This window comes from Haemaphysalis longicornis, unplaced genomic scaffold (assembly GCF_048455015.1).
Source record: "Haemaphysalis longicornis isolate Haplotype H1 unplaced genomic scaffold, Haemaphysalis longicornis Haplotype H1 scaffold_2, whole genome shotgun sequence".
NCBI lineage: Eukaryota > Metazoa > Arthropoda > Arachnida > Ixodida > Ixodidae > Haemaphysalis > Haemaphysalis longicornis.
In genome coordinates, this window is record NW_027526295.1 from 223,833,018 (window position 1) to 223,860,600 (window position 27,583).

At 47.3% G+C, this 27,583-nt stretch overlaps 1 protein-coding gene across 3 annotated transcripts in view; it reads left to right on the forward strand.

The window, feature by feature from the left end:
- The first annotated feature begins 5,583 nt into the window (after positions 1-5,583).
- Dgkepsilon (diacylglycerol kinase epsilon) overlaps positions 5,584-27,583 on the forward strand; it is a 41,536-nt gene continuing 19,536 nt past the window's right edge. The window contains exons 1-8 of one of the 3 annotated variants that reach the window (XM_077699486.1): positions 5,584-5,683; positions 6,017-6,092; positions 6,469-6,769; positions 9,582-9,934; positions 13,446-13,589; positions 20,801-20,949; positions 22,162-22,216; positions 25,137-25,250. In XM_077699486.1, the coding sequence (XP_077555612.1) occupies positions 6,033-6,092; positions 6,469-6,769; positions 9,582-9,934; positions 13,446-13,589; positions 20,801-20,949; positions 22,162-22,216; positions 25,137-25,250 (1,176 nt within the window). In that variant the 5' untranslated portion in view covers positions 5,584-5,683; positions 6,017-6,032. Of the gene's footprint in view, positions 5,838-5,924; positions 5,949-6,016; positions 6,093-6,468; positions 6,770-9,581; positions 9,935-13,445; positions 13,590-20,800; positions 20,950-22,161; positions 22,217-25,136; positions 25,251-27,583 lie in introns of those variants that run through there. The other 2 variants (XM_077699485.1, XM_077699487.1) reach the window with 2 other exon arrangements.

A 27,583-nucleotide genomic window follows, 5' to 3' on the forward strand; every position in this document is an offset into this window, starting at 1 on the left:
CACAGTGTTTTGTGGTATTTATGCCTGTTTTGGCTTCTAAAACTAAAACTAAGAGTAAACCAGTATATCTAAGCAGACACAGCATGCATTTCTTTTCCTCGTAGCGCAAGTTGTCAGAATGGGGAGACGTCCCGCACTGGCCGGATATTTTCTCCAACATTTTTCTGGAAGTTCTGTGCCTGATGCTTGGAGCGTCGATAGTGTTAACTTTATAAGAACTCTGAAGAATTGTTCTTCTGTGGACGTTTCACACAGTGCACGATCAACGAAGGACGAAGAGGGAGGACTACAGCCTGCTTGTTATTGGCGGGACGTAAGAATCGCAAGAATGTTAGATGCTGTGGCATATCGCCCAGTTCTACATTCGCGTTTACAATTGTCACAACATTTTCCCCAGCTTCCTCTAGTCGCGTTTCTGAAAATTCGGCTGATGGCCCCTTGGATTGCTTGCTTTGTAATGTCTCTAACTGACAGAAATTAAGATGCAAGCAATTTATTTAGAGTTAAATATCTGCAAAATATTAACGGTCACAATTTCTACATTTGAAAGAATTCCCTATGGTTGGAAAAATTTAGATGGAGCAAAACGTCTTCGAAGGGCTTCGGGAGGACTTCTAAGCGATTGTCTATCGACTGGCGCATTGCATTTATAGAGGATGTTTCCATGTACTACAGGTGGTTCCAGGTGGTTCACCAGTTGGGTCTCCCAACAGAAAACTTTGCGAGAAGGAGGCTTCGTGACAGCCTCAGTATGTTCGCCAGAGAGAGCTGTTGACACCAGACCAGTTTGCAAACAGTGACCTCAGCAGCTTTCTCACATATTTCATGGCTGGGGTTAGGGTCCCTGCTGTTGGTGCAACACATTACCCGGCCGCCTGCGAGGCGTGGATACACGGCGTCACAAAAACTCCTGCAAATCTGACCTCAGTGCCGGATATTCGGGGATTCTAGAGCTTTCTCCACAAATGTGCGTATTAGTTGGCCCCGTTAGCGCATGTGACCAGCTAAGCCCACCTTTGCAAAGGATACAAGAATCGACGCACCCCGCCAATGAATGTTCCCTTTCAGTCCCACACTGCGTTTAGTGCACGTCACCGGCAATTTTTGTCCGCACATTTCGTTTCTCAACTTAATATTGCCGTCACTAGTCAGCATCAACGGCCCCAGTAATGCGCTCAAATATAAAATTGGATGTGAAGCCATCACCAAGAAAGTTATATAAAATTATCTTTCCTGTCAGTGACATGCGGCGGCAACTGAAAAATTTCGCTGTCACACGCCCGTCAATTGCCGGAGCGGCCAGTGCGCGAAACGGCAGGTCGGTCATCCCTTTCATCGAGTGGCCATTTGGGAATGCATGCAAAAGTAAGCCGGCATTTTATAAATCGTCACTGGCTAGTAAGCGTTTCATCTCCTAGAGCGCTATAATACTATTTAGACTACCTTTCCGATAGTCAGGGCCGGCCTTACCTCATTCGCCCCCCCTCCCCCCGCCCCACCCCTCCCGCCCGCCAAACTCATTTTTGCAGCAAAGCTGTCTATGGCTAGTATCCAGAAGATCATCGTCGACTACAGAGGAATCTAGAGACGAATCACACGCTAGCGTAGCACTGCCTTGCGGCGTCCACTTCACATCTTCAGCGTATGGAAAAACTCATAGGAGCAAGAGGAGGAGTAAACTTTAGTGATTCGAGCTTTAGGTTCTGATGTCTGGTAACCCACCTGGTAGGGTTTTTCCTCTAGTCCGGGTACCCCGGCCTGCGCTGGCCACCCCGGCCCGCTCCACCAGGCTACGCTGAGTGGAGAGATCGGAGCTGGTCCGCCGTGCCATTCACTAAACAGACCCTTCAAACTTTGAAATAAGACGGTCTATATTTCCGCAAAAGGTGTCTTCTGAGCAAGTCATTTGTGTTTTGAGGTAAAGGCGACTTTAAGAAAATTGGTGTAAGCTCGGTCTTTGTAAGATTTCTTTCCCAGACTGGATGTGGTGCAGAAAAGTGTGGCCATCTACGAAGGAAGTTTGATTACCGAAAACATCCCTGTAACTCTTTTGTTATAGAAAGTGTTCGGAAACCAAATATATGACAATAAGACGCTAAGACAACTCTTCCGTTACGCTGAGGTTTATTTGCGTCTCAAAACTACATAGTTCAGAGCGAGGTTGTAAATATATGAATATTGCTGTTAATACACGGGCTTTTATGGCAGGGAAACGGACAAATTAACCCCATGTTTGTCCGCTGGAATAATAAAACTCTCGTCTGTACAAGTCTCATTCGTGTAACTAACTAGAAGGTATCAATCGCAAATTACAAATAAATGTGTTTTGCTTCGGGCACTCCTTGAACTACACCCGGTAAAAATTTTCGCTCACGTCGAGGCTCGGCACGGCACCTTCGCTGGACATCCTTCTTCACAAGGAACCCTCCTATAGACACTGTAAAGGTCAGGCCGTCGCTATCTCTCTTTTGTAAATAGCGAAATTAATGTTTTCCACCACCACCCCCCTACACCTTCCTGTAAGACTCTCAAGTCGCAATCAGAAATTTCCAAGCTGGCAGGTTATCCAAAATTTCCCTCCAAATTCTATCCCGGAAACCCCCTCCCCACCCCGTGTTCGTGTTGTGGGTCCCCGCCCATTCGTGATTAGGTGGCAACGAGGCGGCCAATCGAGAAGTTAAGACTGCCCGAGCAGGCCTTTCGTCGGAGAGTGCCGGGAAATCACACAACATTACAATTACACCCCCCCCCCCCCTCACACAAGAGGAGGCCAGAAACTCTTCCAAACGCGTACTTCCCCTGCAGAGCTATCCTCTCTCACTCACACCCCTCCCGCTTACCCTCCCCTCTAGTGTGAGTTAGTGAGTGCATTATTGATATAGAAAGCGGAAACGGAGTGGTGTTGGGAAATTTTGAACTCATTTAAGAGTTCACCAGCATACAATCCAGTCCGGGGGAAGGGGACAAGGGGAATTTAAGGAGATAGGTGAGAACAAAGGGGGACAGAGAAAGAGGGAGAGAGAAAAAGAAAGAGATAAAGAGCAACCACCGGACGTCCGTCGGCCGGTCACCGTACGTCCATTCCGGCTCTAGCGGACGTCCATATGACGTCTGTTTTAGTGCCCAAAGACGTACCATGTACGTCCGTGGGACGTCCAGATTTAACACTTTTGTACGTCCAATCGGACGTCTGAAATCGATGTATTTTGGATGTTCAGTAAAAATTTCTAGAATTGCATAACGAGAAGTTTCTACAATGAATACTGCAGTGCACGAGGCCAACACACTACCGGGCAGACAGGCATAGATGAACACAATGAAATTGCTTCACATGATTCGTTAGCGGTTCTCTATTCTTACATATCCTTCTCCAAACATAACCGTTGGAGACGGTGAGCTGCTTAGATAAAGTAAAAAAAAAATGGTCTTAATTTTAGAATATGGAAATGAAACTTTTACGTACAAAATCTTTTTAATTGAAAAGCGAAGTAGCTTTTTCGTTTTTGCTTTTATATTCATTATAAGCCGGTATTTGATGCTTCGTAGCAACTTTGTACGTCAGCGGATGTCATTCGGACTTGTACATCCGTGTCTGGATGTCCGTTGTACGTCCGAAACTGTACATCCAAACATGGACGTGCAGTGGCCGTCCAAGCTGGGCATTGGATGTTCGGCTGTATTTCGGACGTCCGACGGACGTCCGTGGTTGCTTTGGCTGGCCGGCAGGCATCGGGCTACAGCCGTTGTATAAGGCTGGTCTCCTCGAGGAAGGCCAAGACAAGTACATTTTCTAGTCAAGAAGGTATTGGTGACACTCAACTACACTCTCTCTACGACTGCCCGTCTCACCATTCTTTCCCCATACCCACCCACTGGAAGCAGGCCCTGCGAGCTCGACCTTAGAGACGCAGATCACCCTCGTCACCAGGGCCCAACAGGTCGCGGAGGCCCTACATCCGCCTTTCTTCTGCTCTACTATTTGCCCTTATCTGATCTATGTTCACGAGAAAACTCTTCTTGGCCAATCCCCCCAAGTGGGTATGCGCCAGTTTCCTGGGCCACCCGCACCACTACTAGCACCGCAACTATGCAAATAAACAATGATACTGAACTTAAGTGTCCGGCAATATTCACCCACAACGGCTCCGCGATTTTCCTAAATTTCTTGCTGATGTGCACGGGCGCCATCCGGAACACAGCGTTTGAAATACTCAAAATATTAGCGAACGATGTGCACGAGGTTGGTGGACGCTGCCATAGAGTTTCATACAATAATAATTGTATGAAACCCTATGGGCGCTGCCTCGCGGATATTAACTAGAATGCGCAAACTGGCCTTGCGGGAGTAATGGGCTAGTGTTGGCATTATGGAAATTTCATTGCTCTCTAAATTTAATCATTTTCGTCCACATTATCATGCGGGGGAGTAATGCAGCCGCATTTTCACATCATTAAGAATTGCTTAGGCAACTCCCTAGTTTTCTTGGTCAGGTGGGTGAAATCGCATGCACCCAGCTGGTGTCACCGCAGCTTGAAGGGAATCTCCTCCACAACAGTCAAACAAACAAACAAAAAAATTACACCATCTTCCCACGTGGGAACCCTGAGGCATAGAAACTCTATGCCCTGAGGGGATGCAAAGCCGTGGAGTAGTAGCGTGTTAATTGGTTGTTAGAGTAAAGACACGTGCAGTATCGTATTAAATGTATTCTTTATTTATCGAGTAGTGGAGAACGTTTTGCGGCTTCTCGTTCTCGAAGCGAGGAATCCGCTGTTCGACGCTGGCGTTTCGAAGCGTTGTCACGTTGCCGGACGCCATATGGATCAGCTACTCGCCGCTGGCGTTTCAAAGCGGCTTCTCGTTCTAGAAGCGAGGAATTCGCTGCTCGACGCTGCCGTTTACGTTCGGTGTTGCGAGCTCTCATCTGTGCAGCCTTGTCTTCGGAGGCACGAGACGAGCCGAGCGGCGTTATCACAGCTGGTTAGGGCTCCTGAAGCGACAGTGTTGCCAGTGTCTTCCTGAGCCGGCACGAGGCGAGCCGAGCGGCGTGGAGGAGCGACGAGGAGGAGAGCAGCGTTATCACTATAGAGGACATCACAGCTAGCTGTGATAACTATAGAGGTTAGGGCTCCTGGTTAGGGCTCCTGGAGCGACAGTGTTGCCGGTGTCTTCCTGAGCCGGCACGAGGCGAGCCGAGCGGCGAGGAGGAGAGCGGTGTTATCACAGCTGGCGTGGAGAGGGGACCAGAAGGAGAGGTGTGGACGCCGGACGACGGAGGGTCGACTAAGAGATGCTTTGCATCTAAAACGCTTTTCTGTACTCATGTTAGGGATACTTTGAAGAATTTCCTGTCATCTCCTGCAATTTATTTTCTTGTTAAACTTTCCTTCAGTTACCGCTGGAACATCGAACGTCGTTTCTTCTTTTTTGCAAGGAATGCCTCGCAAGCAGAGAGAAACAAGGAGTGTTAGTTTAGTGGTCCTGGAATTCCTCACGATTATGTAAATTTTTTGTAGGATCACAATTTGCTAAAACCACGTTTTACACCTTACCACCTCTTAAAGAGGGCGCTACTAGTTAAACTTATTCAACATTATCAGAAGGTTGTTTACGCTTTATTGCTCCATGCACGCGTGAGTCGCTAAATTCGCACTAAAAATGGCGCATCACGCTTCGAAAATGGTATATTGCACAACGTTTCAGCGAACGTGTATCTGGAACGTTGTTTTTGCTCTGTGTATGTGACTGTTCTGTGCCTGAACGTGGAGTTTTGTCCTCTTCTGGGCGTGGGTAGACAGGACTCTCTCCAATTTTCTTTTTCTTAGTTGTAACGGAAGTAAGTATTTTCACTTTCGGTGCGATCAGCTGTGAGCAGTGCACGTCTGCGATCTGTTTTGCACGACCTGGCTTTGGAACGAAGCCTGCAAGCGCTTTGAAAGCTGAATCAGTGCGTTCCTAGTGAACCAGAAGTAGGCCGCGTGTGAGGCTACTAACATGTCACCCTTGCATTTTTAGGTGCTGCTTCGAGAGAATGCTGCTTTCAATGTCCGTGGCCTTGCTTTCCGTCGAAAGCTTTGCCAGATTATCTGAGGTGTGTCATCTTCCGTTTTATTACTTTTTTGGTTGCACTAATCCCCTGCTGTTCCTCGTGGTGTTCTTATACAACTGGTCGGTCTTTCGAAAGTTCGTCTGCAACATTACGCCGCTGCGCTTGCGGTGGCACCGCTCTAGTAAAGGCTTTTTTTTAGATTGCAAAAAGATTAAATTATAGGTAAAAATATAGACTGTCTTTAACCAAGTTTTAAAAACTTCATTTTAGCGAGCACGCGTAGTTCGTTATATCTGCTTTCATTTCTCCTTTGTATTTGTTATCGCCTTTGGACTGTTACGTAGAATAATTAAAGTGCGTAATTAAATAATCCCGTGCTATACTCGCTCTTCTCTCTCTCTCTCCTTTCTTTTTTCAGATTACCGTATATGTGGGAATGATGTTTTTCGTTGTATTCCTCATTTGGAGGTGTTTTAAAAAGTCCCCCGTCTACGAAGTTCCAGCATGGGACATTTCCAAGGGGCACCGGTGGTCTTGCACGGATATCCTAAGCCGGACAGGATACTGCAGCGTTTGTGAGAACCTCATCGTAGATGGCCTGTTCTGCGACTGCTGCGGCGTATGCGTGGACTATGGCTGCCGTAGTGTGGCTGACAGAAATTTTTCTTGCAAAGTTCTGTCTTGCGGCGGTGATTCCATCAAACACCACTGGGTAAAAGGTGGGTCCAATTCCTGGTGGCTTATCCAGCCACAAAGTATTGTGTGGTAGAAAGCCAGCAAACAATTCACAGACATACCATATGTCGAACGTACCCTGATCCGAGAGGCTTTATAACAGTAAACACGGGAGCATAGGCCGCTCAATACATAGAGAGCGGTCTAGAAACGGGCTGGCACCCTCTCGCAGTTTGCACGTTTTTACTGTACAGTCAGGGACACAATATTCTGGACCACACGAGTGCATGGTGAAAACTGTCGCTGCGCACTCTGGAGGCATGGTGCCTGCTGGCGAGACCGATGCAGCGCGCATGCGTGCCATTGCTTACTTGCTGGCATGCAAGTTTTTTCACTTCGGCAGCTACACTACATTGTCGGTAAGGTACCACGGGGCTATGCCTTTGTAGCATCCCCTTCACCGCAACGACCAGTCTACGGCCAGGAGGGCTAATTCACCGGCTTTTGTGCATGTGTTCTTTACATTCTAATTAATCATCCCTCAGAAAGGTTTTTGTTTATTTTGATATGGTTGGGTAAAAAACAGCAAGCCTCAGAGACCATTCCGGGTAATGATAGGTTAGCACACGGGGAACGCATGCGTAAAAGTCGGCACAATCAGAATATACACAAGGCCGCACATATGTAATCGGAGAGCTCGGTATCGCATGGAGGCATTGCCCCGTGGTGTGTTGGTGATAGTCGGAGTGCGGCTTCTGCAAGCGAGAAAACTTGCATGCATGCAAGCACGCCCGTGCACGCTACGTCAGTCGCGACAGCAGGTGCCGTACCTCTGGGGTGCACACTGGCAGTTTTTGCCATGCACTCGTAATCCAGAATATTTTGTCCCCGACTGAACCAGTCACTGGATCCTGTCGCGGTGTCCGAAGGTACAATTGATGTACATAGATCACAGAGGGCGTTGGACGTACGTGGGACATAGCTAGTATCGGGCCATCAAATGCACTGCTGGTATATTCTGAGCAGTCAAGATGTACTCCACACTTTCCGTCTGCCTCACAACTCAAGGTGAGAGCCGTGTGCCTTGATTTTTACCTAACCACCTAGACCCCCTTTGCTCACTGACTAGTCAGGGTCGCTGTTAATTATTTAGTTTTCTTTCCTTCAGTGTTATTTTAGCCTCTGGGATCCCGGTACGTCCGACAACTTTTTCCCCGTCACTTCAGCTGCTGATCCTGAAGTAAAAACCACATGCCATCATTTGTAGTTTTCAGTGTATGATATGGCATTATCATATTTCAACTCTTGTTTATATCAGATAGATGGAATACACTTCCGCAGTTTTTTTTTTGTAGGTTGTGTAGTTTCTGTGTAAAATTATCAGCTGTGTCAAAACTATTTGTTGCTCCCCATTTAATTTTATATACCCTGCGTCTAACTGTATTCATCAAAATCGATGAGCGAGCATGAATTCATTAAGGACACTGTGAGACAGTCATGCCAACTTTAACACAAGTTCAAGCAGGCGAGTTAGACGAAAAGAAAATCAGATGAAAAAAGTGGTGACTTGCCAATCATTTTCTCTACAGCCAATAAGTGTTGCTGTTGAATTATGGGGCCTTCAGTTACATTTGGTCACTCCGCTTGAGCACTAGTAGGGAGCTTACACAGTGATTAATCTGTTTTTAATACGCTCACCAAAGGACGCTAACTAAAGGACATTACCAATGAGCGATTGTTTATTGCCTCTAAATAGCATCTTAAACTGAGATATTGGAGGTGTAGGTGACACACCTGATGCAGGTTATAAATGGCTTTGAGTGATATTAGTGACCTGGGTGACTACCGTATGTAGAAAACCACTTTGCAGGACGTTGCATATGTATAATGTGTGCACTGTTTAGGTTGAGACATATCAAGCAATCGTGTTTTGCGAATTCTCAGCTATAGCAACTCTTACAACCACTGTGAAAAAGTTTGCTTGCTCCTTGCTGTCTCCTAAGCAGCTCCAAATTTTGGTGTTTTCTGCTCAGGTTGAGCGAAACCTGTTTTTCTCTCCCAAGCTGCCTGAAAGGGAAGTTCTTCTGACCCAAAGTCGGAAGTGCTTTGAACTTGTTCTTTACGCCCTATGCTTGCTGCCAATAGTACTAAAGTTTTTCAAAGCAAAACATAAAAATAACAATAACATATACGCAAGTGCATATGCACGAGTTTCCAAATCTTGGACTTTGTCCAAACACATCGCAAAAAGAGTATGTGCCATTTTGCGTCGTTGCTGTAGTAGTTCTGGCCACTGCAGATGTTGCCTGGTGTTTTTTATTCTTTCAGGCTTTGTAAATTAAATGCTGCCCTTGTGACCGGATAAGCGATAAAAAGTAGGTTTATTTGAGCTTGTCTCTGCAATGCAAACACAAAAGAACAGTAACTTATTCACTTCAATGTCCCTTTAATGAGGGCACTGGTAAGGTCAAGGCACATCAGTCAACTGTATTGGAAATGGCTTTGAAGGTACGTTGTGCTTGCTGTGAGCACAGAGACTTGCATGGGAAAAAAACATAGACTTTCACGAGAAGACGGCGGATGTGTGCAAGTGAGATTCTTCTGAACCAAAGTTGGTAGTTTTTAGGGCAGTTGGGCTCGTTAGTTATACATGACAAACGTTTGCAGCACAGAACAAGAAGGACGAGAAAGAAGAACAGAACAACACGAGTGCTGAGTTTCAAAGTCAGCGCTCGTGTTGTTCCGTTCTTCCTTCTCGTCGTCCTTGTTCTGTGCTGTAAACTTTTGTCAAGTTTGGAAGCTTTGAACCTGTGCGGCAGTTGTTGTCCTTCACCCCTTCGACTGTCCTCCGTGCAGGCAACACCTCGCCAAACAGCCCGTGCACGGTATGCGAGCAGCAGTGCGGGGTGGATGCGGCACTGACGGACTTCCGGTGCTGCTGGTGCCAGCGGACGGTGCATGCCGGGTGCAGGGGTGAGCTTGGCGAGGTGTGTGACCTGGGGCCGCACCGGGCGTGCCTGGTGCCGCCCTACTGCGTGCGGCTCGACATGCTGGGCTGGAAGGGCCGCCGCCACCTGGTGGTGCGCCGGGTGGTTCCCCCAAGCTACCGCCCCTGGAGCCCTCTCATTGTGGTGGCCAACCGCCGCAGCGGGAACAACGACGGCGAGCATGTGCTCAGCGCCTTCCGCGGCATCCTCAATCCGGCTCAGGTGCGGCTGCCGCCGGTTGCCCGAGTGTGCTTTCTGTCTGGGTTAGTCTAAGGTATCAAGGGGGAGGGGGGAATTCTCAGTTTTGTCTATTTCAGACTGTGTATTTTGAACGAGCCCTGACTGGCTGAGAGCAGATAGCATGCATGTAACTCATATCATAACAAGCATCATAAAACCACAGTGCACTAACTAGACAGGACGAGGACGTTAAAAAGGAGACACAGAAAGCACTGTACCCACTGTGCAAGAAGTTAACTGTGAAAGGGTTGAAAGTTAAGCTAGCTGGATATTATTCATTGTAAAACCAAGAGTCTAGTATATGTGCCGTTGCCTTTATGATGGATAGTATTCAATTAGCCCAACTTTTAGCCATTCTACAGCACAAGTAAGGCGGGGCATTGTTTCTGTGCATGTCAGATGCCACACTACAGGAACTACGTCGCGATTTAAATGGACATGCTGTGGGCGTTTTTTAAGTGGACGCAACTCGGGATTCCTCCCCTGGTGAAGTTTTTTTTTACAAAAAGAGAATTTACGCCACCCAAAATGCCGCAATACAGGTATGGTGGAAGGGTGCAAGGCACTATGCAGTGTTAATGAAAAATTTATTTTGGTTGAGGGTTTGAACCTGGGAACGCTGCCTTTCTTAGGCAGGTTGTCTGCCAACTGAGCTATAACCCAGGGGGGGTGCGACATTTGAGTTACCAATTATTCTACTATCGGGCTTCAGAGTGAGGACAGGTGTTAGCCACAGCAGAAGAGCAACTGCTCAGTTTGTTATGCGGCTGTTCTGAGAAACAGTGGTTCTGGATAATACCCCTGGCAAGAGTTAGATTTTTCATTAACGGCAAAGTGTCTGAGGAGGCTGTAAGGCTTTCCTTTGTATTCTTGCGTCTCTATTTGGGTGGATGATAGTAGAAGGCAAATGGTTCCTTAAAGCGTGCCTTCCGAATGTTTTTGTAGCATCTGCTTCTCCTTCCACAAGCGCGCTGACATGGTCAAACTGCCTGCTTATTGAGTTTTCTCAATTGGAGCTCCTTCACTGTATCACTTGCAGCTTTTTCTAGAACTTCTGTATTCCTTGTGTCAGTTTTTCACAGCGGAGCTGTCGTAGGTCAAGCCTTTTTGTGATTCTGCTGAAGGGCGGGAGTCACGCAGGGGTAGCAGCAGGTTCTCAGACCCGCCGGCGACCCTGCAGAAACCGGTTGCCAGACCCACTGATAGTGGTCTCGCAGGGGCAGGTTCCTCTCCCTCCCACTAAGGGAAAGAGAGGGAGAGAGGGGAGGAGCCTCCCACCGCTGACCTATGGCTGCCGATTCCTTTTTGTGAGCCGTAGAATTTGCCCAGCAACGATGCTGTCATTCTTGGGTGAGCGCCCATTGATGTTTAAGCTGACACAAGAGAACCAGAGTTTTGCTGTTTCAGCACATTTCACAGTGGGTGGAACTGGGTTTAATTTTCTCTTTCGTTTTTTTCAGTAGCTTCTATCAACGTTTGTGGTTGCATCACACTGCAATGTTTGCTTCGATTGGAATGTATCTGTGAGGTGTGTAATGCAGAAGCTCGTGTAAAGCATGTTTGCATAAAAGTTATTCCTTGATTAAAAGTACTGGCTTTTAACTGGCACGTATGTGGCATTTCCCGGGGTGCACATGAAGTAGACAAGTACTTGCAGCTGGAATGATGCAGCACTCAACATAAACACGCTTTTAAATCTGCTCTGTACATGATACTGTCAGTTGAAATGCTTTTTTTAAACCCTGAGTTAGCTGAGTTTGGCAGGGAGCGTAAGCTTAAAATGTAACACAATTGTCCTCCGACATGCGTGGATACATCAAGATTTTGCTGACGTCATATCCGTCACGGAAATGACGCCAGTACGCACGGGAGAAACGCGAGAAAAAGTTTCATTGACGCGGATGGTGCTGCCATCTGGGAGAGGTGAAGCAAAGTAGTGCATCATGACTTTTTTTTTTTTTTTGAAGAAGAAGAAGAATATGCTCTATTCCAAAATAAGATACATAACAAAACTTTGAATGACGCATCCGGGTCCTTAGCCGACAAGGCTAGTGCGGACCCATTACAAAATGGTGTTTGTACATAATCCCTTCAGGATAGCTTGGATAACAAACAATAATAAAAACAGGATAGCTTAGAATTACAAACATATAATACTTATGGGTTAGGAGAAGTATAAAACTTGGAAACGTTAACGTAAACGTTGGAGATGTTACCGAGCGCCAATAGTTGGTGCCTCAATCGGGCAATCTAGGCTGCATCGTTTCGGATTTGGTGCGAAGAGAAACGCCTGTGGGAAGCGGAACGTGTTTGCGCGTTCATGGTTCAAGCTACAAACTCTGCCTCTCGCATTCCAAAAGCTGAGCTCGTTGCAACGCAACTGTCTGCTGTACACCCACGGGGTAAGACCGAAGTGGTCGCACCTTTGCTGAAGCGACCCGCCAGCAGGACGTCACTCGCCAAGCGCACCCACAAGACAGCCGCCGACCAGCAAATCATGCTCCTGTCGCTGCGGATTTCGCGGCACATTTCACTTTCGTGTTTTACCGATTCCTATGACAGAGGAATCAACCACAGTTTTTTATTAAATGCTCGAGGATTTAATGTGTACTGAACAAGGAAACTTGTATCTCTGTCTGTAATGCTTGATGTGTCACACTTTTGTCACGCTAGAAATTTTGAATAATAAAATGCTCCAGGGCCTTGATATTTTCATCTAGTACAACCGCATATATTGCCCTTGAAAAGTATCCCTAGCAATGCATCTGTATGTAGCAGTGAAGCCAATGTTAAAGCGAGTCGGCATTTAGTGCTCCGTAGGCGTACATGGGGTCATATAAAGGTGTTTACTAAAGGCCCTCGGGCCATCATGCTGTCATATCAGACCGCTTATATTGACCCTGAAAAACATCTTTCCAGCAACACATTCAATAGCGAAGACAACTTTAAAGGGGCTAGGTACACAGCTGAGCTGCTTATGCATGTATCCAACAATGCCCACTCACGAGTTTATGCAATTTTAACAACGGAGCTGTTATAGGTCGAACCTTTTCATAAGTCTGCTCTAGGTCGTGCGTCACACAGGTGGCCTTGCAGAAACCAGTTCCCAGGCCCACCGATAGAGGGGGCAGTAGTCTTGCAAGGGCGGAGTTCTCTGCCTCCTGCTAGGGGAGGGAGCCTCCCACTGTTGACGTTTAGCTGCCGATTACTTTGCGCGAACCATAGAATTTGCGCGGCAATGGCCGGAACGGCTGTTCTCGGGCGAGTACACCACAGCTCTACTGTTTCGGCAGTTCTCACACTGGGTGGAACTAGGTTTAATTTTTTGTTGTTCAAGAGGCCTATTGCACAAAATAGAGAAAGAGACACAAACGTGCATTTATGTCAAAAGCAACTACATGTGCCTTTACTTTGAAAAGACCGTTGTGCTTGACTCTTGTGTGCCAAGACTTTGGAGAAGACCTCACAAGGGTGCGTTTGCGGGTTTACACAGGTCGTGGATCTGAACGACCTGCCGCCGGAGTCTGGCCTTGAGTGGTGCCACCTGGTCGAAGGCCACAGGTGCCGTATCGTTGTGGCCGGAGGAGATGGCACAGTCAACTGGATCTTCACAGTCATAGACCGGTTGAAGCTGAAGGTCAGTCGTGGGGGTCACACTTGCTTTGAGCATGGGAAAATCAACTGCTCTTTTCGCGTGTGTTGAAAGCAACAGCATCCAGGCACACTGTTCAACATGTTGTGGTATTGTGAAACATACTTAGTAAGAGAAAGGCCAATAAATCACCACATAGATAAGCTAAGAAAGCACCCGAGTTTATGCGAAGACTTCAAGATTGTTGTGCAAAGTACCTTAATTTTTTTAGTACAGATCCATGTTTCCCATTTTTTGAAGCTATGCTTAAAAAAAGTTTCAGTGTCTTTAGCATCATGCTTTGTAATGGTTTCCTTACAACGGTAAATTAATCATTTTCTTGGAGTTGAGAAAAAGATTGTTCTTTTGCAAATTATTGTTTTATGTATTGGTTTACTAAAATGTAATATAAAATGGTAGGAATATGATAAACTTCTATTTCATTTCTACAAAAGAAACTAAAGGAGCGGGACGTCATGCAAGGCAGGAAAAATTGCGCCAGGCTTTTAAAACCTCTCAAGCACGCCTTCAAATTGTACTACTGGTGTGGAGGTAAAACTCCCCATTGCAGTCACTTGCACAAGGACTTCAGTCTTAGTATTTGCAATGCATCAATTTTATATTTCGAGCATCTGCGCCGCAAATGTCCCCACCCGTATGCTCACTAGACGAAAATATGTGGGTTGGACCCGCTGAGTGCGTGCCTAATGTTCTGGAAAAACGTATTAGTGCGGGCTTGTTGGTACATACTGGTGTTACAAAAACATCACTGGAAGAGGACCAGAAAATGTGACAAGACTCGGTGCTAACTAACAGCAATGAGTTTATTTTGCCATGGCAGAATAGGTAAATGCCCTCAGAAAGAAACACGCACAAAGTAAATAAGAACAAAAAAAAACAAAAAGATACAGAAAATGCACCTACATCTGTAAAGAGGGGTTAGGCACGTTGATGGCATTCACTGATCAAGATATTCTTTCTCTTTTTGTATCAAGTCAATGGATGCCATACTGACTTGTGGCTTACATGAGCTTCGAAAATCTCTCTTGCGTGCTGTTCCTTGTACTTCCAAAGGTCACGTGTCTGGTCAAGCCTGGTGGAACTAATGTCTTGTTCCTTGCGTTTCGCATTGAACATTTCATGCCTAACTATTTCAGCATCGTCTTCAATCTTCAGCCTCTGCACCTCTGTATCAAAAAAGAGATCTCTTATGGCGGCACAGAAGTACAAACCTTGACAAGTTTGCAGTTCTTTTAAAGGGACACTGAAGTGAATTTGTCGAGCTCCCATTTTTGCTTGCACTGCGTAGACTGGCTCAAATTAGCACACTTTTCATCGTTTATCCGGTTGACAAATCGGTAATTATTTTACAAAGCGCGAAAGAAGAAAAACTACCATGCGCGGTTTGCGGCGGCCGCACCAACTAAGCTGTGACGTTGGGAGGAGGGGGCACCGTGATTGGACAATGCCCAAAATTAGCAATCAAACAAGTTTCGGTTTCGGTTTCGGTTCTGTAAAACAACATGTTTGGCATTCGATGGCGTCGTTGGATGGGCATTCTCAATATCCCAGTCATCGTAGTACCGCGCTTCTGCCATGTTGTCGGCTGTAAAATGCATAAGATACGCCTCCCAGGACGGCTTGGAATCGTAGCATTCACTAGCCGAGGCCTACGCAGTGCATGAACGCCCTCCGCGTCCCCGCAGACGCACGAATGCATGCGCTTTTCCTCCATATTTGGAGCTTGCCTTACTCATGCCTGTATCGTAAAAAGCGTGTTCGCACCAGGCCAAGAGTCTGTTGATTCTGGCCTGTGCCCACTGCCCGCAAGCAGTCCGTGCTTATGGCAACAGCACGCCAACGAGAACTCGCTAGCGCGCCAGTGCCAGGCTGCGCGAGTTCTGCGGACTAGTTCGTGGAGCAGTGAACGTTGCGGCCCAAAAAAAGGTGAACTCAGTATAGAAAACATCGGCGAAAAACAAAAAAAGTTACCTTACTATAAAAAAAAAAAAGCTTCTATCCGCGGGGATTCGAACTTGTGACGGGCAAAACACTTGCGGTAAAAACCCAGCGCTCCAGACCGCACGGCCACGGGCGAGAGCGCAGCCGGCAATGGAAATATAGGGTATATAATGTATAACCAGTTTACACTTTTATTTAGTTTTAGTATTTCAAGCAGCTTAGGTGACTATTTGTTGTATTGTGCTCGTGCAGTAAGCGTCCCCCGAGTTTCCACAATAGCTCACGTCTAGCAATTGCATTTCTTAGACGGAAAAGCGTTCGCAGATGCGTAGTCGTGCTGCTGACCGCTGTGCTTGTTCGCCCTGCGCAAAAAAGTGCTTCCCGCACCCTAGTTTACGCTGTACGGTAAAAATATCAGGTGATTTTCTTTCCTTAGTACCTATATTGACTTCGCTGACTCCTCTACCCCTTCAAGAGGCCTTATATTTTCCTACTGGCGTACCAGTCAGCGAAGCGTCACATGTGCGCTTGTGCAGCGCTTGTGTGAAGCGACCTTGACTTGGAGCTAGATAGAGTACAAACTAACGAAGTAAAGAAAGGCACATTCTTCCATTCGCAAACGTGTTGTGGCTTAGTTTCAACTGATCGAGCGAATTGCCATGACCCGTCAGCGGCCGGCGGACTAAACGTTGGGCCGACTGACTCGGTCGCGGAAGGTCGGCGAGCCGTGCAGTAGCGCAGCCAATTGCCAGCTCCTCTCCTGCTGACGTCACACGAAAACGCCAAAGAAAATGGGCGAGAGTGCAGAGAGGAGGACAGCATTTTCGAATTGATTTTTCTACTAAATAAATTCGCGTAAACGCGCTCAGAGTGGTCGAAACAGGGCCTAGGGACTCCGGACTACAATTTGCACTCGTAATCCCGCATTGTTTACAAATCACTTCAGTGTCCCTTTAACTTTTCTAAATACAGAATGAAGGGAAAATTGCTAAAGTATGATAAGAGTTGTCCATTACCTGGTGAAAAAAAAAAAAAGTGTCTCTGCAAAGTAGTGCATAGGCTTTCTTATGTAGAAGGCACTGACCAAGCCTGCTCGTGTGTGCCACATCAGTGCATGTTGATGGCCGCACCCAAGGGATGCCATTGAGTATGGAGCAAGAATATATATATAGGAGGCAAGTTTACACATTGGGGCAGTCGCAGGCAAGCAGCCAGATGTCACAATCAAATCCAAAGCGGACTACCAGGCTTCATAGCTGCGACGGCAAAGGGGACGGTAGGGGCAACTGATAGACACAATGATAGCGGCCACAATTCATTCTGGGCTGCGCAGTGAAATGCCGATCACGGCGGCCGCAGTTTCTTGTACCATGACAGATGCTGCTAGCTTTTCCAAGCGCTTGTGATATCATCTGGCTACCTGAAGGAGCGCCGTTTCTTCCCCTGTCTTGTTCTTACTCCATGCTACCGAGGCTTCTCCATTCATGCTCCAGCCAGGAAAGCAGCACATAAGCGCCTGATTACTTTCTTTTGTCAGCGCAGGTGCAGTGTAGCTTTTGTTGTTGTTGTTGTTGTTGCTTCTGAAGGCAGTTGCCGTGTTTCGGTGGTAGTTGTAACAGTTCGAAATTTGGCGTAGCTGATGCCTGGTTAATGGTAAAGGACACATTTTGCATGTGTTTCTGGTGGAATTTCTTGCAGTTAATGAGGGGGCAATTTCCTTTGGTTGGGTTTCTTAAAACAAGGTTTTACTGAGTGCCATAAAGTATTTATATGTATCTATGGCTTCTTAATGCTTTGAATACTGCTACTTGATCTGACCCCTGCTCAGATATCATGTTTTTAGTTTTGACATCTCAGAGTTTCAAATATTTGCACACAAGTATCATTTTCTAGTTCACTTTTAGTACCATGATCACAAAAATTGAATGCTAATGTGCGGTAATCACAAGTGGTACCCCTTTTCTTTTTTCCAAGAAGTACCGAATGACACCAACACCCCATTTTGCCACTGTTTCACACGTCACTAACTGCAAACTTGTGTCATAAATGATATTTTTGCTGCATGAACGAAAACGAAATGGTGTAATTGTGTGCTGGCCACTAGACGGTGTTACAGTGGAATCTCGATGATACGATTCTGGCTGATACGAATTTTGGGATGATACGAATTTCTGAGAAGTCCCGGCAAAATTGCATCGGTTTCAATGGGCGAAATTTTTGGCTGTTACGAACGGACCTGTGCAGCCAGGCGTATGATACGAACGAGTCGGTGAGACGCCCGACTGCCGAGCGAGCAAGCGACAGCGACGTATGGGCTCTCTCTCCCCTCATCGCTCTTTCTCCAGGAACAGCTGGGCTGTTGTTTTCTGCTCGTGAAAACGCGCCGTGCATGCCACAGGCGTACCGACACCGCCTTGGAACCACCCGCATGCTGTGCGCAGCGTGGCTGGCAGCGGCAACATGGTGGCGGCTTCGGCTGTGAAATGGTGCGGGAGGGGCTCGAGTGACCGCTTTTTAAAATGCCGCTCAAGGCACACACAAAGTTGCTTGCACGGTAAAGGCGCTGATAATTGGGGCGAAAACGGTACTACCGTATTTACTCGCGTAATCCTCGCACTCGCGTAATCCTCGCACCCCTAATGTGAGCCACCAAAACTTGGATTTTTTGGTTCCTCGCATAATCCTCGCACCCCCAACTTTGCAGCGGCGAAAGTTGCCTGCTCGCGAAACCCGCATGGCGCACGCGCTCTCCAACGCGCGCCCTCCCCCGCCGCCTCTCCGTTCGGTAGAGAGCGTTTTGTATCCAAGGCCATCCAGGCGCCCCAACAACCTGCATGGCTACTCCCTAACAGGCGCCCTAACACGCTACTCACACTGTCCTTGAGCCGGTTTCGCGCATGTTTCGCGTGCGCGCAACTAGACGGTGTTCGCGCAGCCCGCTGTCATGTCGTCGTGTCGCCGTCGTGGTCCCGTCGTTGAGCGGCAGCAGTCAGTGAGTCACTCGCGTCAGTGGTGGATAGCTCGCTGCCATTTTGAGAACTATTTGATCTCTTTGTTTTGTGCTTGGTGCCGCTTCGCCATGGGGAAGAACGCCAGCTACACTGTCGCTTTCAAATTGAAAGCGAAAGAGTACGCGATCGAATACGGCAACCGTGCCGCAGTCAGGCACTTCGGCGTCACCGACTTCAAAGTTGAACGTGCGTTCCTGGAGTAGGGCACACACATATGACGACGAGATAGGGCGCGCGCCAGAAAGCAAAGGCGGCAATTTCATGATCATTGATCGACGGGAGACTGTTTACGTTGTAAATAATAAAATAAAAAGAAATAGCTGCTGTTGGCAACACTGAGCTTACATATACAAAAAACGACCGCTACATTTAGCGGGATTGGCACAAGGCAAATTGGCAACACTGTGCACCGGATTTTTTTTTCCCCCGCATAATTCTCGCACCCCTAACTTTGCATTGACTTTTCCGAAAAAAAAGTGCGAGGATTATGCGAGTAAATACGGTATAAAACATCATCCGCGCCGCTAGTGAAAGTGCCCATCAAATATCGCCCGGGTGGTAAGCCCAAACATCTCGGTGGAGCCAGCTGGCTGTCTCAAGTGCTTCGAAACTGCCACCATGAGACTCGCGCCTCCCCATTCGCGCAAGTTGTCAAGCTCCTCCCACTGCCGCGTGTGTCACGCGTCATCTTCTGACTGGGGCAGAAGCTGCCGCAAGCACGGAATCGTCCACGTGGAATCGTTGATGTGGGTGTGAAAAATTTGTACACGCAACGCCGACGTGCACGAATCGGGTGCAAAAACGTGCAATGCAGTTCACACCTTGGCTGCTGTGGCGTGTAATGAGCTTGGGCACTGCGAGTAACGAAAGTCCAGAAAGGACTGCTCGGCGACATGTAAGTTAAAAAGAAGCAGAAAAGCATCACGGATTTCTTCATGCGAAAGGAAGGAAAGAGATAAACAAAAACTTTTTGTTATGCTCAATTTTTTGGTCTGTGTTGGTACATACGAATTTTGGATGAAACGAATATTCGCGGTCCCGCGAGATTTGTATCATTGAGATTCTACTGTACTTGTTTCAGAAACACTTCTGACACTACAACATTAGTGAATCCCAGTTGTAACAGCCATTTTCCACTGGAGGTAAAGAACTAAAATACCCACGTGGCGGGATTTTGGCACGAATTAAGGATCCCCAGGTGGTCTAAATTAATCCGAGGGTTTCACTGCAGCACATGTCACAGCCCAGGTGTTGTGTTAGGTAGTAATTTTTTATATTTTTTTAGTAGGCACACAACAACATTGCTTTGTTAGCAGTTATCTCCCTGTTTTACTATGGCTAGTTGGGTCCTATCCTTACATCGGTTGTATGGATAAGATATTTCTCTTTAAAGGTACACTGAAGTCAAAATACAAGTTGCTTGAGGTTGATAGATTAGCTCACTGAGAAGACAGCTATACCACTTTTACATGTAGCTTTTTGAAAAATAAAGTAGAAAATAGCAAAAATGAGAAGACATGTGCTTTCCCCAGTGGCTGGAATGGCTTAAATAAATTGTCTGGCGTGGGCAAAATCTTTCCTGGCTGCCGCTGGATGGCACTACTCGCCCATTCTTGGGGCGGTGGTACCGCTTTTCAAGGAAGCGTGTGAGCTATGCACGAGCGGTTGGTTTGACGCCAACGTTGGCAGGGCCTCAAAAGGACACTATGTTTTTCTTCAATAAAGCCTCAATAATAATGGGTCCCATGAAAGAACATTTTCCTTAGTAGCCCGTAGCTGCAAAGGATGTGGGAGTTCGGGAAAGCACGAGTGATTTTACTTGAACTGACTAAACCACTCGGTACATGGTAGTGTTTTATTCGATTGCTTCTATGCCGCTGTACGTTACCACTGCCTCGCTTGCTTCCGGGTTATTGGGGTGTAAACAGTGACTGCACTGCTGTGCGCATCATATTTGATCAGCGTTTCATTACAGATTTCTCAGCAGTTAACGCATGTTTTGGCTCTAAATCAACACTAAAATGGCATTAGGAAGGTCAGACAATCATTCAAAACCAACTTGCTGGGTGCCTTCAGTGCCTCTTTACCTTGTTCTTTCGAATGGGCATCATGCTAACCTCGGAACACTTGTTCTGTGCTTACAGGTGATGTGTTCTTTCTTACGGCCTCCCACTCTTTCGTTTCTATGGTCTTAGCGATACGGGAAGGTCGTCTCTTAAAAAATTTCTCTGCCTGGCTCTGCAGCCCCTGCCTGCCTTGTGCGTCTTGCCACTGGGCACCGGCAACGATTTCGCGCGAGTGTTTGGCTGGGGTGAAGGCTACTGCTCAGCCGACATCAACGTCATCGACGTTCTTGACAGCATCAACAATGCCAGAGTGGAGAACATTGACAGGTATGATGTGCTTTTGCTGTGTGAAACAGGCGAGTGTGTGGGAAGCGAGTGGGCACCCTGCCTAATGCAGTCTTACTTGCATTAGGCAGGGTGCCTAATGCAAGTAAATTACGAAGTAAATTCGCAATTTACTTTGTTACATTGAAATTTCGCTACATTGGAATTCGCGGTTAAAATGAAGTGTTACCCGCGTGAGGAGGTTCCTGCAAAGGAAAACGTGGTGTGTGTACACGGCTGGCGCACTGCTTCTGTCAGAGCTTAATCGTCTACGCAGGCATCAGAGTGTACCGCATGTGGCGTTTCCTGCATGCAAAAACGCGCCTCGCAAGCCGCAAGCGCGCTGACGTAGCTGCGGGGACCACCAGCGCGTTGCAAGTAGATCCAGCAACCACTTTTGACCGCTCTCTGAAGCGCAACACAAGGGGCAAACGAAGTTGTTTGTACGCGGGAAAAAAAGCTGATAATGTGGGCGAAATTTGCACTGTGAAACGTCATATGCGTCGCTTAGAAAAGCGCCCATCAAATGTCCTCCGCGGTGCTAAGCCTAATTGTCTCTGGCGGGGCCAGCCGGCATCCCTAAGCGCTTCAAAGCTCCTGCCATAGGGTGCGCGCCTCCCCATCGGCGGAAGTCGTCAGGCCCCTCCCACTGCCATGCGTGGCACAAGTCGCTTTCTGGCCATGGCAGAAGCCGCTGCCAGCGCACAATTGCGGACGCGTGAGGGAACAAAACGCACGCGCAACGCTCATAAAGACCCACAAATGCTTTGCTGAGCACTTGCTGGAACAATGGAACCCAACAAGTATGAACAAACTTGAGCGAAGGCAAAGCGGCGGCAGTGGCTTCGCCGTACACATCTTGTAGGCAAGGAGCTTGTCGGCAAGGAGCTCGCTCACGGACTCCTTGGCTCGGTGCATCTACAGCATTTGGCGGCCTGAGTCGCCGTTCACGTTTTATCGAGACATCGTTTTGGCGCTTGCGTCTCCCAAAATCTACTTTTGCAATCAAAATTTTGTGCCTAGTTGTTCATGAAACTTCGGCAAATGGGACTTTGGTACACAGAGGGTGAAAATAAATGTAGTGCATACATGTGAAGTTAAAAAAAATTCAGTGGTTCGTTACATTGAAGTTCATTACATCGAGGTTTTATTGAGTTCAGCAAAACCCAGTTGCAGTTTGCCCTTCATGCCAACATCTGTATTTCTTTCTTTCAGGTGGAAAATTGAGATATCTCTTCATCGTCGACTGGGCTTTACACCATTGCGCAAAGTAAGTGGACGCGCATGTGGTTTGGTGTGTTGGTGCTGTGTTCTTCTCTCATGCCCATGCCTCTCAACCGTAGTCATCAGCGCTGTTGCTCAAGTATATATTGTCATGTAGCCAAGGACGACGCGGGTTTTTTAAAGAACAAAGTTTATCGGAGCAAACATGTACAGAATGCACAAATGTCAAAGAACCAGTCAACAAAGTTACGTGCACAGGCGATCATTGGCAAATTGAATGCAACAGTATTGCCTCTCCATGCATTTATCTAGAGCGCCGTTGTTTCTAGGAACATCAAATTAGATCAGGAACACTGTCGGTCAGACAACAAAAGGGTAGGATAGTGACCGCAAAGCTATACCCTTTTCCTATCAAACAAAATTGTCGGTGCGGCATACGAGAGGAGGAAAAATGCGTGTTTTGCATGAAACACAGGATATGATAGCCAAGTGCAGCCATGGGCTGGTAAAATGCATAAACGAACAAATCGTAACATATGGTCCGCAGAAATTTTCACACATCTTGAATGAAACCAACCGTTCAGTGTAATTGGGGGCTCTGCATAGTAGCTGATCTGCTCCTTACCATTGGGGAGTTTCCACCCTTGCCTGTCGCCCTTTGGCAATACAGCAACCAATTGTCTACAGACAAGTAACTTGCTCCATAGTTGAAACTTCGTTCGGTGGTACTGGCAACCTCAAGCCTGTTGGGAAGCTTCTGGGCCAAACTTGGTGAACTACATGGTGTGCAATGGCTTTATTGGTGAGGGGAAAGAAAATCAAAGGGCGATCTGTTGGAGGTCCATTATAGGTGCGTAAGCGTGGATGTTTCCCTTTATTCAATGTGGCAACACAAGCTGTGCGAGCAGCTGATGTCATGCTGCCATGGCCTTCATGATTACCAGAAAACCTCCTGCGCTTATGCATAAAAATGTCCTTTCTGAAAAATAGTTTCTGTTCCAGCTATCTGCGGACACCCATAGTACTGGAAATGGTAGGAAAAATTCGCATAGCATTTTGGTCATGATGGATTTAAAATGATGTTGCAGGTGCTGTTGTGACAGTCCATTTTGAGATTTCTTTTAGCAGGCAGTCTGCAATGAGCAATGACCCAATCTGTAAGTAGCAACAGCAGAAACTGAAGCCATTGCTAGATGGACCAGGACGCCATCTGCTGCAAACAAAAGAAGGCGCCCCAGTCCTTACTCACATGGGACATATCGCGAAAAGGGGCACTGGCTGGGTTTTGGAGGCCGTGCAGCAGCTTGTAAAACCCTTGAGCAGTGGCGGATAGGGGAAGAAAAAGACTAAATGAAGACCGGGCCTCTGTTATGAAAAGGTGGGAACAAGTTGGCGTGTGTCGATGGATTATGGTGCCGAGAATCTATATACACCATTCTCACAACTTCAAAACTAGCAGTTGTTGAATAAGGCAGAAAATGCCAGAAACGTGAAAACGGGACAGCACGCCGTACTCTCTTGGGTACTACGGTTTGTGACGTCACAAAAGTGGGGAATGGCGAGAGCTCATTGGAGAAGCATCTATAGATGTTTTCCTGAAATAAACAGTTTATACGTGGTTGTGCACGAAAAGTAAACGTAAAGCAAAGCTTTACGTGAGCTCATTGTACCTGAAAAACACAGACTACAGCTTTTATACACTGCGAGGTGGGCTGCTTTCCTCACTATTCTGTCAGCCATCACGCTTTCAGTTTCGTCTTCCAAAAGCATTGGTACGCAATTAGCGAAGTCAATAACCTACGATGGTGGGAGTGCCCGAGCTTCTGCAAGCAATATACCTGGCAGGAAGCAGTTAACGGCCCTTCATTAGGATCGGGACAAGGTGCACTGCAGGGGGTTAAGCATGCCACCCGAGCTTCCAATCTCCTGTTCTCTGTTTGCGGTGGAGGAGGAATAGGAGGAGGAGTAACAATTTATGTAAAATATTGGTATCGATCAAGCGCACCCGGTTCGAACATAATCGCCTGTGAAATGAACTTACTGCATGTGGCATGTGGTTAGCTGACCGATTCACCAAGTTTATTTCACGCTAGGTTCGCCCCACGCGGAAGAAAATATGTGATGGCTGTGATCGTCATATGAGGTGAAGTGAAGGTGCCCTCCTGAACTGCGCCAGCTGGGAGCCCGGGACGGCACGCTGGATATATTCGAAACGACGCTCGTTGCTTCAAAAGTGGCTTCGCCGCAGCCCGCCGTGCTTGCAGCTGGCTTGGTGGGGTCTGGGATGCTGGAGTAGGCGGGCACACCGGCCGCTCGAGCATCTAAATGCATTTTCTCATTTCGTTGGTGAAAAATCATAAAAGTCCAAGCTAGCCTCGTTGGCCAGAGAAACGTTGCCATTGTCGTCCACGGCTTGGAGGCATGAAAGCTACCAACGTCAGTGTTTCCGCTCTATACCGCACCAGGGCTTCGCTTTTATTTTGTGACACAATGGCTACGTCACAAAAAAATGGAAGGGAAGCGGGGGAGAGAAACGCCAGCTTTGTTTACTTATTTACTGAAACGTATGATGGTTCAGTTAAAACAAAATTTCCTTCAACATTTAGTGTCCCTTTAAGGGCCTTTGTTTGAGTGATGGTAAAGATAGAATGATTGAAAGGTAGGTTGCAATGTGGTTGGATTCTTGCATGTTTTGTTTATAATGTGGTCCCGCTTATAGTAGTTCGGATTTTCACGGCTCCTGCAACATATGTTATCAGTGGTCTACACTGTACTACAGCTTTCCTGTGCAACAAAAAATTTTGCTGGTGCTGGTTTCTCTATTGAACCATCTCACGCATGGAGTAAACGAGGATTCATATCACATGTTGGTTCCTGTAGACACAACGGTCTGTGGCTTGTGATTGGCTGACTTTGACTTGAGGCACCCTGTTTGTTACACATGCTGTGTTTCCTTTCCTTTGCAGGAGTTGTACATGACCAACTACTTCTCCGTTGGCGTGGACGCACTGGTTACTCTGAACTTCCACAGGACACGGGACTCGTGGCTTTACCTCTGGAAAAATCGCCTTTTCAATAAGGTAGGACAGTGGGTGGGCAGCTTCGGTGCCGTAGGATTCGCTTATGATGACATTCTCAAGACTGAGATACGTCTCTCTCTCTCTCTCTCTCTCTCTCTCTCTCTCTCTCTCTCTCTCTCTCTCTCTCTCTCTCTCTCTCTCTCTCTCTCTCTCTCTCTCTCTCTCTCTCTCTCTCTCTCTCTCTCTCTCTCTCTCTCTTTTTTTTTTTGCAACTGTCACATTAACGTACAAGGGAAAAATTGAGGTGCTGTAGCACAGTTCTCCCTGTCGGTCAGCAATGTGTTTGTGTCAGCACTGTGGGGGAAGGCAGAATTTATTGTGAAGGTTCCTGAAATCTAGGATATTGCTGTCAGGGTGGAGTTTTTTTTTTCACAACAACGTTAATTATCAAAGGAAAGGTAGCCCTTTTTTGGATGATGGTGCATAGCTGACTAGCTGGCATAATTGTAAAACTGCGATTAAGCTGCTTGTGGTGTATTGACTGAGCTAACATCGGTTGGCACTTCACGTATTGCATGATCTTGTGCATTTACTGGGCAGAACTTGTGGTATGGCAGTTGCCTAGATTGCATACTTGTGAAAATTTACAGTAAAGCACACAATCCCAGAGGTGTGTTGATCAATGCTTGTAAAAGCATTAAATGACCCATCGAGGAAAAAAGCCGACATTTGGTGTCTGTAGCAGCATAACGTCTCCCAAACTTCCACTTGGCTGTGACGCGTTCCCATAGTGTGCCCTGCGCGGTCCGCTCAGCTCAGAAGTACGTACTGTACTGCTATGGGCCCTTAAGCATCTATATCGTCAGTGTTTGCAACCTCGACAGTAACAGAAGGTTGCCATTTGGAACAGTACACAGCGGATACCCTGTGGCAAATTGCAGCAACACTATTTACAGTGCAAAACTCGAAAGAGCACTCAATGGCATTGAACTGCACATTAAAGGAGTACTGACACCAAATTTTGACGCCTAAAAAATGATATAATTGGCTTCAGTAGTTTGTACATATGCCTCACAGAAATTTTTGCAGCGATCCGAGGCCGGAATCACATCTAAAATCGATTTTGATTGTCCAGGCCGCGAGCTTCCACAAATCGGCAGCACTAGCGAAATCGCTTTTGGCGTGACGAAACATCGGCCTGCGTGTCTGGCTGGTTCAGGGTGACGTCATATACAGTAAAACCTCGTTACAAGAGACACTGTTACAAGAGACCCTTGGTTATAAGAGACATTTGAATGAAAGCGGTTTGGTTGGTTCTCCTACGTTCGCCATGTTAGCAACATCGCATACAAGAGACCTTGGTTACAAGAGACACGTTTCTTGGGTCCCTTGAGCGTCTCTTGTAACGAGGTTTTACTGTAGTCGTTTTCGGAACCGGAAACGATATCCTGCGCTGCTGTTGTCTGTGGTATTCGTTTGGGCAGAAGACGTGGGCGTAGCTGTGTGAGCAATGCTTGTAAACGTTGCATGTTCGACGTCTTTGCTCTTCAGTTCGTGGCCGGCGCATGGTGTTCCCTTGCACTGGTGCCGAAAACTGGTTCCCTTGCACTGGTGCCGGCACCGCGCGGTGCCGGCACCGCGCGGTGCGCGATGTCGACGGGCACCGCGGCGACGTGGCGGTGCGCGCTGCCGAGCTCGCCCAAGTTGTGCTATGGCAAGCTCGCGGTATGCGAAATACTGCTCGTGGAAGCCTGTCCGAGCAAATCGACGATGACGCCAAGATGCATTATTTTCCACGCGACGACATGCAGCGCTAAACGGGGACTGAGTTCGTGCGCGGCGGCCGCCGCAAAAACTGTCGCCCAAGCCAGCAGGCTCGGGGTTGCACGGGTCACCTTGGGTGTTGGGAACTTTAGGCTTAGTATCGTGATGACTATTTGATCGCTGGTATCTGTACAACTGCGAATGACCATCCCTTACACAACTTTTCACCACACTATCATCCCCTTTTTTGCATATGGAGCTTTATTTTGGCAATAATTTCCGTTTCAGCGATCGGTGACCAAGACATCTGCCGCGGCCTGTTTTGATTCTAGCGCGCAGGTGGCGCCATCTTTCGGCCGCTCGCCGCACCGCGGTGCCGGCAGTGCTGGGTCGGAGCGCCGAACCTCCGCTGCTGGTCAGTGTAGGCTTACCATCGCGGCAAATATTTGAACGCCACTTTTAAATTCAGCGCTGATAACAACCCCTAGCACAATTTTTCAACACACTAACATCTACTTTCTCGCTTGTGGAACTTCTTTTTCGCGATCAGATTGATTAGAAGAGTGGCGACAAGCTGTTGCTATCACGGTCTGCGCCGGTTTGAGCTGCAGTGATATTAAAAAACGGAC